Source organism: Urocitellus parryii, chromosome 7, assembly GCF_045843805.1.
Source record: "Urocitellus parryii isolate mUroPar1 chromosome 7, mUroPar1.hap1, whole genome shotgun sequence".
Taxonomy (NCBI): domain Eukaryota; kingdom Metazoa; phylum Chordata; class Mammalia; order Rodentia; family Sciuridae; genus Urocitellus; species Urocitellus parryii.
In genome coordinates this window covers 32,809,408-32,827,285 of record NC_135537.1, presented here as the reverse complement: position 1 = coordinate 32,827,285, position 17,878 = coordinate 32,809,408, and the positions used below count along the sequence as shown (strand labels likewise).

Sequence of the window (17,878 nt, the reverse complement as noted above, 5' to 3'; positions counted from 1 at the left end):
ATCCACACCCTGAAGATGAAAGGATTGGGAAAAAACATACCACTCACATGGATTGTGTAAACAAGCAGGGATGCCCATCCTCATATCAGAGAAAGTGACTTAAAGCCAAAGTTGGTCGGAAGGGACCAAGAAGGACATTTCTTACTGCTTAAGGGAATTACACATCAACAAGACACAATAATCATAAATATTTATGCCCCCCCCCCAAATGAAGCATCTATGTACATCAAATTCTTCTCAATTTCAAGAATCAAACAGACCACAACACAATAATATTGTGTGACTTTAACACACCTCTCTCACTACTGGATAGATCTTCCAAACAAAAACTGAACAAAGAAACTATACAACTAAATAGTACAATCAATAATTTAGACCTAATGAACATATATGAAATATTTTATCCATGAAGGAGAGAATACACTTTCTTCTCAGCAGCACATGGATCCTTCTCTAAAAGAGACCATATGTTATGCCACAAAGAAACTCTTAGCAAATACAAAAAAAATAGAGATACTACCCCCATTCTATCAGATCATAGTGGAATAAAATTAGAAATCAGCAATAAAATAAAAAATAGAAGCTACTTTAACACCTGGAGGCTAAATAATATACTACTGAATGATGACTAGATAGCAAAAGAAATCAGGAATTAGATAAAAAAATTCTTAGAGGTAAATGAGATCTGATACAACATATCAAAATCTCTTAGGCACTATGAAGGCAGTGCTAAGAAGAAAGTTCATTGCATTGAGTTCATTCATTAAAAGAATAGAAAGTCAATGAATAAATGACCTAACATTACACCCCAAAACCCTAGAAAAAGAACAACAAATCAATACCAAAAGCAGAAGATAGGAAATAATTAAAATCAGAGCTGAAATCTGAAATTGAAACAAACAATTGAAAAAAATTGACAAAAAGTCAGTTCTTTGAAAAAAAAAGAAATAAAATTGATAAACCCTTAGCCACGCTAATGAGGAGAAATAGAAAGAAAACTCGAATTACTAAAATTTGTTATGAAAAAGTAAATATCACAATGGATATTACTGAAATACAGAAGATAATTAAAAATTACTTTAAAAATTTATTCTTAAATAAAATAGGAAATCTAGAAGCCATTGACAAATATGACCTATCCAAACTGAATCAGGAAGACATATATAAATTTAAACAGATCAATTTCAAGCAATGAAATAGAAGATGTCATCAAAATCCTACCAATCAAAAAAAAGCCCAGGACCAGATGGATTCTCAGTCGAGTTCTACAAGATCTTCAAAGAAGAATTAACACCAATACTCATCAAATTATTTCATGAAATAGAAAAGGAGGGAACCCTTCCAAACTTATTCTATAAGGCTAGTATCACCCTGACACAAAAACCAGACAAAGTCACATTAATGAAAGAAGACTTCAGACCAATATCCCTGATGAACATAGATGCAAAAATTCTCACTAAAATCTTGGCAAATTGCACCCAAAAACATATTAAAAAGATAGTGCACCACTACCAAGTTGGGTTCATTCCAGGGATGCAGGATTGGTTCAACATACAGAAATCAATAAACATAATTCATTGTTTATTGTTATTCAATAGACTTGAAGACAAGAATCATATGACCATCTCAATAGATGCAGATAAAGCATTTGACAAAATACAGAACCACTTTATGTTAAAAACACTAGGAAAACTAGGGATAGTAAGAACATACTTCAACATTGTAAAAGCTATCTATGCTAAACTCAAGACCAATGCATTCTAAATGGAGAAAAATTGAAAGCACCCCCTCTAAAAACTGGAACAAGACAAGGATGCTTTCTTTCACCACTTCTATTCAACATTGCCCTGGAAACTCTAGCCAGAGCAATTAGACGGATGAAAGAAACTAAAGGGATACAAACAGGAAAAGAAGAACTCAAACTGTCACTATTTGCCAATGACATGATCTATATTTAGAAGATCCAAAAATTCCACCAGAAAACTTCTAAAACTAATAAATGAATTCAGCAAAGTAGCAGGATATAAAATCAACAACCATCAATCAAACATGTTCCTATACATCAGTGATAAATCCACTGAAAGAGAAATTAGGAAAACTACTCCATTAGTAATAGCCTCAAAAAAATTGGGGAATCAGTCTAACAAAAGAGGTGAAAGACCTCCATAATGAAAACTAAAGAACACTAAAGAAAGAAACTGAAGAAGACCTTAGAAGATGGAAAGATCTCCCATGCTCTGGGGTAGGCAGAATTAATATTGTCAAAATGGCCATATAATCAAAAGCATTATACAGATTTAATGCAATTCCTATTAAACCCCCAATAACATTCTTCATATAAATAGAAAAAAATCATGAAATTCATTTGGAAAAATAAGAGACCCAGAATAGCCAAAGCCATCTTTAGCAAGAAAAGTGAAGCAGGAGGCATCACACGACCAAAAAGGTATAGTCTTACATTGCTGGTGGGACTGCAAATTGGCACAAACAAACTACAGAGCCATAATAACAAAAATAGCATGATATTAGCACCAAAACAGACATGTAGACCAATGGTACATAATAGAAGACACAGAGACAAACCCACATGAATACAGTTATTTCATAGAGGACAAAGGCACCAAAACATTTATTGGAGAAAAGATAGCCTCTTTAACAAATGGTGCTTGGAAAACTGGAAATCCATAGGTAATAAGATGAAACAAAACCCCTCTCTCTCACCCTGAATAAAAATGAACTCAAAGTGGATCAAAGACTTAGGCACTAGAATAGAGACCCTCCACCTAATAGAAGAAAAAGTATGCCCAGATCTTCACCATGTTGGCTTAAGAATCGACTTCTTTAACAAGACTCCTAAAGTGCAAGAAGTGAAATCAAGAGTCAATAAATGGGATGGATTCAAACTAAAAAGCTTCTTCTTAGCAAAGAAATGCTCAATAACATGAAGAGAGAGCCTACAGAATGGGTTAAAATCTTTACCATATGCACCTCAGATAGAGCATTAATCTCCACTGGAGGTATATAAAGAACTGAAAAAAATGCAATACCAAAAAACCAAAATAACCCAATCAATAAATAAGGTAGGGTACTGAACAGAAACTTGACAAAAAGAAGAAATACAATCAATCAACAAATACATGAAAAAATGTTCAACATCTCTAGCAATTAGAGAAATCAAAACTACTCTTAAGATTTCATCTCAGGTCAGAAGTGCAAGTATCAAGAATATAAGCAACAACAAATGTTGGTGAGGATCTGGAGAAAAAGGCATAGTCTTACATTGCTGGTGGGACTGCAAATTGGTGCAACTGTTATGGAAAACAGCATGGAGATTCCTCACTCCACCATTTGTCCCAGTTATCCCACTCAGTTTATACCCAAAGGACTCCAAACCAGCATACTACAGTGACATACCCTCATCAACCTTTATAGCAGCTAAATTAGCCAGACTATGGAACCAACTTAGATGACTTTCAACAGATGAATAGATAAAGAAAATGTGGTATATAAACACAATGGAATATTACTTAGTTGTAAATAAAAATGAAATTATGGCATTTGTCGGTGAATGGATGGAGCTGGAGAATATCATGCTAAGCGAAATAAGCCAATCCCAAAAAACCAAAGCTGAATGTTTTCTCTGATATGAGGATGCTAATTCACAATGGGGGGGAGTGGGCAGCTAGGAAAAAATAGAGGTACTTTGGATTAGGCAGAGGGGATTGAAGGAGGGGAGGGGGTATAGGGGTAGGAAAGATAGTAGAATGAATCAGTTAGTATTACCCTATGTACATATATGATTACACGAGCAGTGTGATTCTACATCACATATAAGCAGAAGAATGAGAAGTTACACTCTTCTTATGTATGATGTGTCAAAATGCATTCTACTATCATGTATAACTAATTAGAACAAATTAAAAAAAGATGATCATAAGAAAAAACAAACAATGGTGTCACTCCTGGGGAACTGATAAGTGTAATGATATATAGTTGTTATTCTATCTTCAAAATAAAAAAGGAATATGACCCATTTCTTTGTTGCCTTAAATGACTTAACACATCCTTTTATGGACATCTATAAGTTACAAGTCCAGTTTGATAATATAGGTTTACAACTTTCCAGATTTATACAATCAATGTATTTTTCACATTAAGCAAAGTTTTCAAGTTTTCATTTAAAGAACCCATATCTGAGCATGATTATTCACTTAACAAGATTTGTTATGGGAATTCTTTATTTAATAAGCTCTGTCTTGCATTTCAATATTATGTAGTCCACATACATTTGACTTACATAACCCCATAGTCAGGTATTTAACTTTCACTTCAGCTGTACTTGAATATATCAAGTATACTTAATGTGTACTTGAACGCTTGGGGAAATCTCAAAATGTTAATGCCACATACAACAAAGTAACAAGAAACCACATTTGTTTAAAGGCGGAGGCGGGAGCAGAGAAAGTTATTCCATCAGTCTCTAATTTTGAAACATCTCTAAAATTATTCTCTCATTCTTCCATCCCATGTGTTTATTTTTTGAATTAATTTATTCCTATTTACCTTTTTTACCTAGGAAAAGATTATTGTGTATTGCATATTATACATTGGAAATCTGCATAGATGACTTAAAATGTAAAGCATTTTTATTGTCATAATAAAAAACCCTGGATTTTCTTTACAACGAGTCTTCAAAGGAACAATAAAAAATACTAGAAATAAAATAAATATACACAAGTACTAAAGGCAATAATCTTTCATTTACTGTAATTTAAACAAACCAGTATTCAACAGGAAAGATGAACTTTCGGAGTTACAGCAGTGTACTTTGAGCTAAATGGTTTATAAAAGGAGGAAAAAAAGTTAAATGGATTATAATTAGTCTTTCAATTAGTAAAAATAATCTAATGTTCTTAATAGGATTCAAATTTGTTTTGGATACCGTTTCATGCCTGTCAGGATGAGCCCTGCTCCTAACATTTGTAGTGCCAGGGCGAGGGTATGCACAGAACTCTCACCCCTTTTCCTCCCACCTCAACTCCATCCTGTCCTGTGCGAGGCCTTGTGGTCTTCCATGCACCTGGGCACCCCAGCTGTGGCAGCTCCACCCTGGGAAGACAGATCCAGAGAAGAGCCAGGCAGACCCTACATGTGGGCTTAGGCCATTTGGACAGGAAATTGTGGGATTCTGAGTATTAAAAATGTGGTTTAGAAGCTGGTCGGGGCTATCATGTCTCCCTGACCCTGTGGATTCCTTGCCCTTTAGGGACACGTTAGAGGAGAACCAGGAGAACCTTCTAAGGCAGGGTTCAGGGTGTCAGGTCAAGGGTAGAACTAGTTGGAACAAAACTAGTCCCTCCATAAATATTTATGGAATAGTTGATGAGTTTGAATAGGCAAGTCATTGGATTTAAGCCCTCGCACGTATTATCTCATTTCTTCAAAAACTCATTGGGGTAAGAAACATTGCTTCCATTTTACAGATGTACAAACTATGGCTCAAATGGGTTAACAGCCAAAGTAATATAGTTACGTTGATCAGAATTTTAGGCCAATGGTACCCTCTACATTGTTGACTAAACAAATGAAAATGAGCAGTATTTTCTGTTTTTAACTTGGCAAAGCAACTACTTTTCTCCTGCAGAATAAGCAAGGTTATATACAGAGGAATAACTATGATTTAATTCTAAAAGCAAACTGGGAAAAAAAAGAATGTTATTTGTAATTTTGTTCTCTGATCTTTTAGAAACAGCTTTATTGAGATACAATTTACCTACAATAGTTGACCCACTTGAAGTACACAATTCAGTGGTTTTTAATAGTTTTGCAACTTTCAGTCTAACCTTACAAAATTCTCACTGTCCTCCAAAAGTTTTTTGTGTCATTGACTAAGACAGTCTTAATGTTCCCCAACTTCACTAAACTTCATAGGATGACTTCCTAACTATAGCTCCCCACCAGCCTTTTCTTAAGAGCATTTAATTCAGAAAACCTCTTTAATTGCAAATTATTTCTTTGCCCGTTCGGAAAGCAGGTGCAATTTCTCCTGATGTCTTGCCCGCTTTATAATCTAGAAATGCTTTTTCAAGGACTTAAAGTAATTATTAAGGAAGATGGTGTCATCAGCTCCCGCCTCTGTGGAAGGATAGGAGCTTAACCTCAAATAAGAAGACAATTTCACAAATGCAGATGACATAATCACACTAAGTGGCCTCCCTCTCCTGTCCTCCAGTACCTCTCTGCTAGCTTGCCCAGCCCGAAAAGGTCCCCTACCTTTTGTTTCAGTAGAGCCAGTTGGCTCTCCTCTGTTGCAACAATCTTGCCTATTCACCTCTCTCTAGCACAACTTTTCTTTGACATCCACCTCCTCTCAAATTCCTTTCCCCTTTCTTCAACCCTAAGCAACCACTACTCTATTTTATGTCTCCACAGATGTGCCAGAAATCTGTGACTTGCATATAAATGGGATCATACAATTTGTGTTTTTTGTGGTTGTTGCTGATTATCCATTTATCAGGTGATGAACATTTGGCATTTTCCCACTTCTTGCCTGTTAGGAATAAAATTGCTTTGAACATTTATGTGTAAGTTTTTGTATGAGCATATTCTTATTTCTCTTGTGTATATCTCTAGAAGTAGAATTTCTGGGTCATTTGATAACTCTATATTTAATTTTTGAGGCACTGCCAGACTGTTTTTACAAAGTGGCTGGCTTGTTTTACATCATGATGTATGAGATATCCAATTCATATACATCCCTGCCAACACTTACTGGCTATTTGACTAGAGCATCCTAGTGATTGTGAAGTCATAATTTTTCAATCTTTATGTGTTTTAGAAAACATATATGGTTATAAAATAAAGAAAACCTTACTAAAATAAAGCCATTAAATTTTTAAATAGAAAATAAAATTCCTCTACAATTGCATAAATGAAAATATGGTAATTAAAGTTCCAAAAGTTACATTGCTTCCAATCCCAAAGGCAAAGTCACTTATTAATGCTATGTGAGGTCTGAATGGATAATAACAGCTGTCACATACTTGTTCTGAGGATTAGAAGTGAAGTACTTAAGCCATGTTATGTTGTGGTTGGTACAAATAAATGTTTGCTTTCACTCTAAACCAAGGAAATGGGGATAGGGAAATGGAAATTATGTTGGGTAGTAAAAATATCAAGTAAATATGGCAAAAGTGCTAAGTCGGAACAAAGGAAATAGGAATTGAATGCAGTTGAAATTCACAAAATGGAATATAACATGTAAAATTTACATTGAAGTAGAAAACTAAATCTATAAACTAAATTAGGTAAGCAATTTCTGTTTACCTGAAATAGGCTCAGCAGATAAGATTGAAACATGTAAATATTATTGTAAAAGTTGATTCCACTGTATTGAAATCAAGAACAGTATTGAGTATTGTTTATAGGCTGCTTTTAAATCACATTTCTGAATGGAAATAGCTTCCGTAATTTCTTATTTATATTAGCCCAACATGCGACATCCATAGGAGGTAGTCATGTCTTTCCTGTTCTGAGGCTCCACGGAAGTCCTTCATTTGACTTCTTCATAGTAAAAAGGTCTGTGCCAAGATCCACTTTTACTTAGTAAACCTATTTTTTCATTGAGAAACAATCATAAGTTGCCTCGTAATCAAGAGAGCAGACAGTGACTATAGTAAGAAAATCACCCTTCAGGAAGCTCAGGTGACACATAAGCACAGTACAAATGGAGATAGCTCTGAAGAGTGCATTTGCATTTTGAAAATTAATTTGTAATATTGACAATTAAAATGTAGAAAGACATCTGCATAGCTCTGTTTTTCTTTCCTTTGATCGTTTTGGGAACCCTTAAAGGATAGGTGTTATCCATTTTTCAGATGAGACAATAAGACTTGACTCTTTGTAGTAGAACCAGAATTCAAATTGCCACGTGCCTAACTCCAAAGGCCCTACTTTTCTCACTGTTCTATATTATTTCTCCTAAAATAAAGCTTTTAGGAGGATATTAACCTTCTTTAAGCTTCAGCTTCCTTCCAACACATGGGGAAACCACCCTAACTGATGTACTAGCATCTTTACTTGAAAACAATCTTATCAAATTCTTTTTGAAGGGTATTTCATTATTAATAAATCTTGTGTCCTACATTAACACAGGGTGACTTTATCCTGTAATATGCTAGAACTGGTTTCCAAATTTTATTAATCCTCAAGACCCTTTGTTCAAATAAAATCATCGGGGGAAGTCCAATATACAAATATAATCACTGTTAGAAAATATTAAGGTTGAACAGTTTACCAACATTCCCACTCTAACTGTAGCCTTGTTTATTGAGCATTTACATGTGTACTTACCCATCACTGCTCTGCCTTATGGACAGTGTCCATTAACTCCTCTAAACTACTATTATGATCCTATATTAAGAATCAGTAGATTGGTTGAGGATGTTCCTCTGTAATTGAGAAGCCTATCATAACTGCATAAATATGCAGGAGTTTATTATTTTTTAATGCAACTAACAGTGCAGAGGTAGCCAGACCAACACTGATGTAGCTGCTCAGCAATATCAGGCTTTTTTTCATCCTTTTCTTCTACCCTTAAAATGAGGCTCTTCTCACAGCTATTGAGTATGCAACTAGCAATATTTGCTACAATGAAGGGACTAAGTCATCTGACAATTACTAGGTTCCACAGTCCTGTAAAGAACTCGCTTGAGGTTCACCCTCACTGGGAAATTTCCTCTGGCCCTGGGCTCTAGAGGATCCTGTGTGTCCTTAGCCTTGGAATTCCACTGGACTCATTAAAAATGGGCAGTTACATCCCGTTCTCCCCTTTCTTGCTCTTTCTGACTTCTGTTCTGGGTTGCAATTCCCTTCCAGGATTCCAAGAGTAAGCACTTTCACGTTTCCATTTATCTTCAGAAACTACTGTTATTTTAGGACTTTCCACATATCTTTTATATTCAATATATCTTCTATATTCAAACTTCAGAGATGTTTTCTTTATAAGATTTAAACAATGGTGATACTAATAGCAAGCTGTTACAAAGCACTATGAGCCAGGTGCTGTTCCAAGAGCATTCCATATTTTAATTACTTAATTCTCCAATAGTCCTATTATTATCTCCATCTGAGACAAAAAGAACTGAGTCAACAGTGATTAAGTTACTTGCTGAAGGTCACATGCTAGTAAGGAGAGAATTAAAATTCAGGTAATCTGGCTTCACACTTTTGCCCACTACACTGTTGTCCCTAATAAAATTTAAAGTAAATATTTTATAGGTTATGATAACATCATGCTGCAACAGAAGCTATTTTAAATGTAGTTGAAAAATTACTTCTAATTGCTAAACACTTACCTGCTGAAATGTATATTTAAATGCTATGACTTCTGACTGAATGTGCTAAGGCAAATTATTTTACCGATACTTGTAATAAACAAATATAAGACATAATTAACACAGTTGGCATATGACTGAGAAGCTGATATGCTATTAACAAATAAATTCCTAATGAAAACAGTAAATTTTTATCCTTAAAATATTAACTATGGCAACTAGTGTTTCTTAGGAATCAGGTACCGTGCTGGATGGAAGATATCACAAGTTCTTTGCAACTGTTGCTGTTGTCAAGAGTGGAATCTCTTTCTTTCCCCACTGAATCTCGATTGGCCTTAGTGATCTGACAATTGTGGTAGAAGTAATATTCTAGGACTTCTGAGTCTCAGTCAAAAGAAGCTTTACAGTTTCTGCAGAGGTGTAATGAAACACTCCTGGATCACAGCTTCTACGCTCTAAGGAAACACAAGTACCCAGGAGAGGCCCACCTGGAGAACCCAAGGCTCCCGTCCGAGGTCACAGCAGCCAGCCATGTAGGTCAGCTCTTTTAGGAACATATCCTCCTACCAAGCTGATGCAGAGCAGGATGAACCAATTCCACTAAGCTCTGCTTGTATTACTGTTTTGTAGTGGCTAAGATTGCTTTACACATAAAAGTTTGGGGGTAGTTTGTTATGCAGCAATAGATGACCAGGACATGTGCTAAGGCCTTCACCAATGTTCTCTTATTTCTCACAATAATCTTATGAAGTGGTGAAGCAGACCAAGTACCCCCACCCAAAGACCCTTGTCATAATTTAGCTTTTCTTCTTGTCAGAAAGATTTTTACAAAGGGTGTCAACAGGTATTGGCAAAAAATTTCTGCAGAGAGCATTCTGGTTTGAAGTTTCCCCTTACCTATAAATGCCAGGTTTGCAGACAAAACATGAAACCTCTATCTAGCCTAAGACAAGGAGTAACATTTCACTGAGTATAAATCTAAAAGAATTTTCAGACTTGAGGTCCAGAGATTTTTAGGGGTTAGCCCCTAGGGACCACTTGCAGCTAAAAATAAATCTGCTTCCTGAAAATTCCAGCCTCATCTGCCTTATATCAGTAGCTACCATACTCAGAGAAGAACCCGAGTCTCAGTGAGCTTGCATGATAATCCAGGTACATCAATCAGCTCCAATGTCAATGGGTATTTCTCCTGATTGATAAATTTCACTTCACTTTATGATCCATGCTACTCACAAGACAGCTGTTGAGGGAAACATGACCGACATTAAATCTTAGTTCTGTTCTTGGATAAATAGAAGCAAGTTTATGTTCCATAGAGTTGTGAAGATTCCAAAGACATATAAAGGACTGTGATGATGACAGGGACTCAACAATGTAAATATTATCTGCTTGTAAAATTCTTTCCCACAAGTACAGAGCAGATAGTGGTAAAAGGCTCTGAGAAAGGCTCTGAGAAATTGTCTTTAAGAATGGAATATACACTTACAACACTGAATATATTCTCACATTTAGGGGCAGGTAATATTTAAAAAAAAGTCTAAGGAAGAAAATTATATTAAAAATATATAAAAAATAATTCTAAGGAAGAAAATCCTATATTACAAGACGGTAAACCATGTGTGCATATACCTCTTATATTTACAAGTGTGTATATGTAACTTGGGTATATAACAGATTTACAGAAAGTCTAGAAAGTTTCTCAATAATCAGCTATTGTTACTTCCTCATTTTAAAAGATTTCAACCCCAAAACTTTGTAAATTTTACTTTGCGTCCTTCTACCATCTTGAGTGTTGAGTACCATAGGGGGAAAAAAAAAAAACAATCACAGTCAATTTTCAACTGATGCACTGTCCATATTCAATTTATAATCTATATGCTATTCCTGAACAATAGCTCAAATGTACTGAGTAAAGACATTCCCCTCACTGCCTGCTTCTACCAGTTTTTGAAAATGGGTTCTGCCTGAGTAAAACAGGTCCCGTCATGTTGCTGTCATCTCACTTTGAATTCAGAGGAAAGGGACTGAGGAGAACGATGAGGCATATTGGATAGAGGGCAGCAAAGAGCTAAACAGCTGTAAACATTACTGGGTCTGCAGAAGGTACTCAATATATACCTCATAAATTGAATGCATGCATTCTTCATTTATTCTTTAACCTGTCTTACCTATTTATTTCCAGCTTACAGTGGATGAAAGGAAGCAGTAGTAAGCAAATCCTCAACAGCTTACAGAGATAAGGCATGAGCCACTTGCCTACAGCACACCTCCGAAACAGCTCTTTTGCTTCTTTCCTCTTCCTTCTCACTAACACTAGTGACTCTGACTGACAGACTAGAAGACCAATTTACTGCACAAAAGACCTGAACAACAAATTTGGGTAACATCTACTAACATGTATATCCTGTAAAAAGAGAATGCACTTTTAAAAAGTTATCTTGGAATCTTGGAATATTTTAAAAATTCAAGACAATATACTTCTAAAAGCATATTTTATATTGCCATAAAAATAAAAATAAAAGAAAATCAGAAAACAAAACTATCAGCCACATCAAAATAATCCCATTATTTGGGGAAAATAGTGAGGGGGGATTTAAAAAAACAAAAAGAACAACAACAACAACAAAAAACTTTTGGGTTAAAGAATAAATAAAAATTGAAACCTAAGGGCTGGGAATATAGCCCTGTGGTAGAGGCTTGCTTAGCACACACAAGACCATGGATTTAATCCCCAGAACTGAGAAACAACAAATCCTGAAATTAAAAAAAATCTAGAAAATAATAGCTAATTATTTTATTAATAATTAAAATGACAACACTAATGCATCTAAATGGTTTAGCTTATGCAGTACTCAGAATTAAGTCCATGCTTTAAATTTCATATAAATAAGTAAGAAGAAATAAATGAATTGCTAATTGAAAAGAGTTAGGAAAAAAGCAACAAAATAGGCTAACAAAAGCAAAAAAGTAGGAAATTTATTGAAGTGGAAATCAACTAATTAAAAAGAAAAAAAATAGTGACATACAAGAAATGGACGCTTAACGGAAACAACACACCATGTACACACACATACACACATTTCTTGTGTCCCTTGTTAGTTGTTCGAGATAGGGTCTTGCTACGTTGCCCAGGCCTTGGGCTCAAGCAATCTTCACCTGTCTCCTAAGTAACTGGATCTAATGGTATGTGTCACCACACCTGGCTAACTTAGTTATTTCAGCCAAGCAATGGAGGAGAAATCATAATACACGAGGAGGAAAGAGTCATATACAGAGGATAACTTTGCTCAACAATAGCCAAATAAATATGAAATGGGTGAAAAGGGTGAAAATGGTGAAAAGGGTGGTTCCTGATAAGATACAAAAACTACACAGACCAATTACCACAGGAAATAACAAGGATTTGTTGAAGAGCTATTTGCCAACTATCTATCAAAACTAGATAATTTCACTGAAACTTTAAGAACCAGAAAATGCCAAACCTGTTTAAAATGTTCTGAATCATGGCAAAGCGGGAAAATTTTATGCCACTAGATAACATTAATACCAATTTTCTCAAATATAACTTGTGCACACACAGACACACATCTATAAACTTATTTCACTGACAAATACAAATATCTCAAATAAAATGGTAAACATAATCTTGCCACAAATTAAAAAATACACATGGCCAAGTAGAGTTTATCTCAGGAATGCAAGGATGAGGATGGTTTAATATTACAAACTATATTAACAAAATGCATCATATTAGGACTGGAGGAGGAGAATGATGAGTACCCCCACAGCTGCTGAAAAGACGTGATAAAATTCAACATGCAGCCTTAAAACCTGTTTAAAATTGGGATCAATGGACAGACCCTAATATGATTAAATATATGTATTTCAACCCATTTCATTATAGCCATTGTTATTTAACATTAGTCTAGAAGTATGAGACAATCCAAACAAGACACAAAGTGCACACTGGAACAAAGGTTACTTATCAATGGTTGCAAATGACATGATTGTGTAGCTGAAAAAACTCAAATAAGTTAATTGAAATACTATTACAGACTAAAAAAAAGGTATCTGGTGGCTAGGTAGAAAATTAACACAGTAAGTCCTCAGCCTTTACATATACCAAAATTAGTCTAAATTATAAATGGAAAGGATCACATTAATAATGGTAATAAAATGATGAAATCTATAAGAATAAACTCTTAAAAACATAAGATCTCTGTAAAGTAAGATACAAATGAAAGAAACAACAACAACAAAAAAGCATTAAATAAATAGGTGCCATTTGTAAGGAGGGCACTATGATTTAGATAAAAAGTTTTAACATGATAAGTGTTGTCAAATTCTCTAAGTTAACTTGTAAAATTAAAACTGGTCCCTCCCCACAAAAATAATAAGTTTTTTGGAATTCAGGAAGTTGATTCTAAAGTTTATATGTAAAAATAAGCAAGAACAGATTAAACATTTTTAAATGATGGTTATTAAAACAATGTATTATTAGTACAAAAAGAGGCAGATCAACTGAAGAGAACAGAATTGTCTATGAACATTATTAATACTGTGGAAATTTACTATATAAATTTCTATTTTAAATTAGTAAAGAAGATTTATTATTTAATAAGTAGTTTTGGGAAAACTAATTAGACTCCTAGGAAAAAAAACAAAACAAAATAGTGGCATAAATTTAGGAGTGATCACTAATTAAAAATAAGGGCTATGGATGGGATCAGTGGAAGAGTACCTGCCTAGCATGTAGGAGGCCCTGGATTCATTCCCCAGAAACAACAAAAACAAAACAAAACAACAAAAACAAAACAGAAACATAAAAATCTCCCCTTGAGGAGTTGTAGAAAAATGTGCAGCATAATTTGCATTATGATATATGGTATTCATATGCATATGAATACATTTATACATTATGATATTTCTGGAGGAATATATAAGAATCTGGTGTTGGTAAGTATCTCTATGTCAGCAGTAGTTACTCTCTGAACCAGGTAGATGTATTAGTCAATTAAAAAAATAAGTTAAAACATACTCCAGAAAACCAAAAACCTGAGAGTTGACAGTTGGTAGAACTAGAAGAAGATTAATTTGGGTTAGAATGTGCTAATCCAAATTCTGCCATTATTCTATAGGAGTCTGAAATATATACGAAAATAATATGAAGAGAGAATGGATTGAATAATTATACAAGATAAAACAATTAGGAGGCGGTTTTCTTAAAGGCAGTGATATTCAGGTCCTTAGGGAATTTTACATTCGGTATGGGTGTAAGCTACTACATTACTACAAAGTGGTGAAACAGAATATACTTCCTTTCATTTTTCTCCCCAGATGTATTACATATTTTATGGACTGAATCTGTATATGCACCAAAATTCAACAAAAATAAATAGCAAATTTGATTTAAAAAGTACCTCAAGGCAATAAAAAAAATCATTTTAATTTCTGATACATATTAAAACATTTTAGTCAGTTCTTCCTGACAGCATAACACGACAAATACACAAGACCTCAAACATGCTTTAAAATGACATTCAGCAAAGTATTTAAAAATTTAATAAATAGCAATAATCACACACAAATACATTTTTCATACTCAATCATTAAGCTACTAAAACAAACGGCTAAAGAATAAATAAACAGGAACTGACAATAAAAAAAATAAATGGAGTTTTGCAATTCACTCTACTTTAAAAAGGGGGGCACAATCCGAGTGATTTCTTAATTTGCTTTTCTTCAAGATTATAACACGACCCCCCCCAGAGAATAAAATATATTGAAAAAAAATCACTCGTACAATAATGCAGTTTTTAAATACAACAAATAAATATGAAACTTGCAAAGCAATATCAAGTTGTAATAAAAATGTTCCCCCAATCCCCAAAAGCTATGGAAATATATAGTCACTGTGGTAGCAAATAATAGTATTTAAAGTGATAGTGCTTGTGCACTGAACTCATCTGAGACCTTGAAACGATTTTAGTGCAAATCCCTAGGGTCCAACACGAGCATAACCCTATATTAGGGAAAGACATTTTCAGTTGGAACTTATCATGTACAATTTTTGTACATATTTTATAAAGTTCAAGATTTAATGCATAGTAGAATATCTTCATCCGCTTAATTCTGTTCCTAAATAGAGATGAAAACAGAAATGACTTGGGATTTTATCATTTGGTTTGTACCATATTAGAGTATTAAAATCAACAATAGAAAATCTATAAAAGAGTTTTGTTTTTGCAATTAGTTTATCTAATTCTACCAATTCCACATCACTGTATGTTAAACGTAAGAGAAAAATTTTGAGGAATATTTTTTTCCCTTTGACAAATTGATAATTGTGATGAACTCCAATAACAGACAAATGTTATACAAACAAAAGAGTGTGAGGGTTTGTTTTCTTTTTGTACATTAACAACCTTCACATTTAGTATATTAAGTTACAAGATGTATTGGCAACAGCATAAAAGATTCAATTAAAAGAAGGTATTATTTTGTACAAACCTTTTAACGTAGGATAGATAAAATGACAGTCAAATGAGTTTAAGCAGCCATATTTCTACTATGAACTACAGTACCAGGATAAAAACAATTAGAAACAAATGGAACAACATTACTGAACAATATGAATACATAATGCAATTTTAGCTGCTAAATTAGTAAACTCTAAGTTCATAGAGTTGCAAGTTGTTTAATTTAACCATGCAGGCTAACATATAATAATAAGAAATCACCCTGCATCTTGTTTTTTCTCTTTTTAAACTAAAACTAGTTTAATTTTAAAGTTAGAAAACAATGAATGGATATTGCTCCAACTTGTATACAATCTCCCTTATGTCATTTGTACCTAACAAAGTAACAAAGCCTCATCATCGCTTGTTTCATTCTTCAGTGTTGCTTCTAAGCAAGTGTCCGGTATCTGGGCAGTGTGGACAATACCACAGCGCTCACAGGGGCCATCTCGATTACTTGGCCTCACTCCAGGGTTTGTTGCACTGTACGGTTGTCTAAACCCTTGTCCTTGTTCTGAGGAAAGATCAAGAAGTGGTCTTGAGCAGTCATTGACATCAATGTCTGAAGCTCCATCAGAAATTGGAATTAGCATTTCAACATCATCTTCTTCTTCTCTTCCATTTACCCCATTATCAAGTTGTCTCAAAGGACTTTGGTTCTGATTTACGGAACTTGAGCGTCCTAATGTAAACCGTACCCAACGTAGCCCCTGAGTCATACGACTTAATGCACTTGTAAGCTGGTGACGTGCTGGACTTACACCTGGGGGTTCCACACTTGTCACATCCCTTCCATTATCTGTATGACCAGCTCGGGTGTTCTGAGTTGAAGAACTTCCACCTGCTCCCACTGTGGCTTCTACTGCTGTTGTGGGAGGAACTTTTTGGGGCAAAGCAGCTGCAACTCCACCAGATGCTCCTGCTGTATCTCTTCTCTCATTTTCTGTGTCTGTGTCATCAGACTCCACAGAAAACAAACTTCTGTGAGTATGGTTTCTTTCAGGTTCTCTACTGTTACTCTGACTAGGGACAACCTCATCTCCATCTGCTGAAACCAAAGCCAAGGACCCTGAATGACGTGATCTTGCAAAATTAAAAATACGATTCCAAATGTTGCTGGATCTGCCTGCCATAGGAAGCCTGATTGAAGTAAATCCAAGCTGAGATCGTACAGCTAGCCTCAGGTTTTCCAAAACAGAAGCCTACAAAAATAAGAAAGATTTTAAGACAGCTAACAATAAAGTATTGAAATGAAAAACAGTCTTCAGAAACTATTGTGGCTAAAATCCTACTACCACTGTTACTAGAGTCTAAGGAGGATGAATTAAATTACCTCATTCTTATTCATTCACCCCTCTATAAAATCTAATCTATAACTTGAATCATTGCTTTCTGTATAAAAAACTTCCTTGATACTTAATTTTATACAATCAACCTTATTTACAGTGATATTTAATGTCAATTGATAAGTTATTTTGTTTAAAAACTCATATAGTAGCCAATTCCTAAAAGTATACCAAAGGTAGAAAATAAAATTGATACTTCTACAACTAGCAACATAAATTTCTACCATATTTCAATAAGTGACCTACTGTGCCCTATGTGCTTTTTGGTTTTTTGAAATAAAGTATAAGTTAGACTTGATTTACATGGCTGAAACTTTTCCTAAACATGGTGAGAATTACTCTATTCACAGAGCTGGTTCTCAACAATTTGTTGAATGAATGAATACTAAGGATTTAATTATATTGTCACAAATAAAGGAATTAACATACTTATATTAAAACACAGAAAACAACAAAAACAATAAGAAAAGATAAAGAAATTAACTTGTTTATAGCATTCCACAAAGATATCTAGACATCTGGATTCTTTCTCAATCTTTAAGGATTAAGTTTTACTTTCTACAGTTTAGTATTAAGCTTAAATCATATTATACTTTGAAAAACTGGTAATTTTTAGTTAGTACATGTGGAAAGTAGGTACATTGTTCAAAGGAAAGAAAATCAATTCTTTTTTTCTAGA

The 17,878-nt window shown here is 34.3% G+C and overlaps 1 protein-coding gene across 2 annotated transcripts in view; it reads right to left on the bottom strand.

Annotated features, from left to right (window-relative positions):
- Window positions 1-14,673: 14,673 nt before the first annotated feature.
- Lrp12 (LDL receptor related protein 12) overlaps window positions 14,674-17,878 on the bottom strand; it is an 87,289-nt gene continuing 84,084 nt past the window's right edge. For both annotated transcript variants that reach the window (XM_026384554.2, XM_026384555.2), the window contains one exon: window positions 14,674-17,055. In XM_026384554.2, coding sequence (XP_026240339.1) covers window positions 16,189-17,055 — 867 coding nt within the window. In that variant the 3' untranslated portion in view covers window positions 14,674-16,188. The remainder of the gene's footprint in view (window positions 17,056-17,878) is intronic.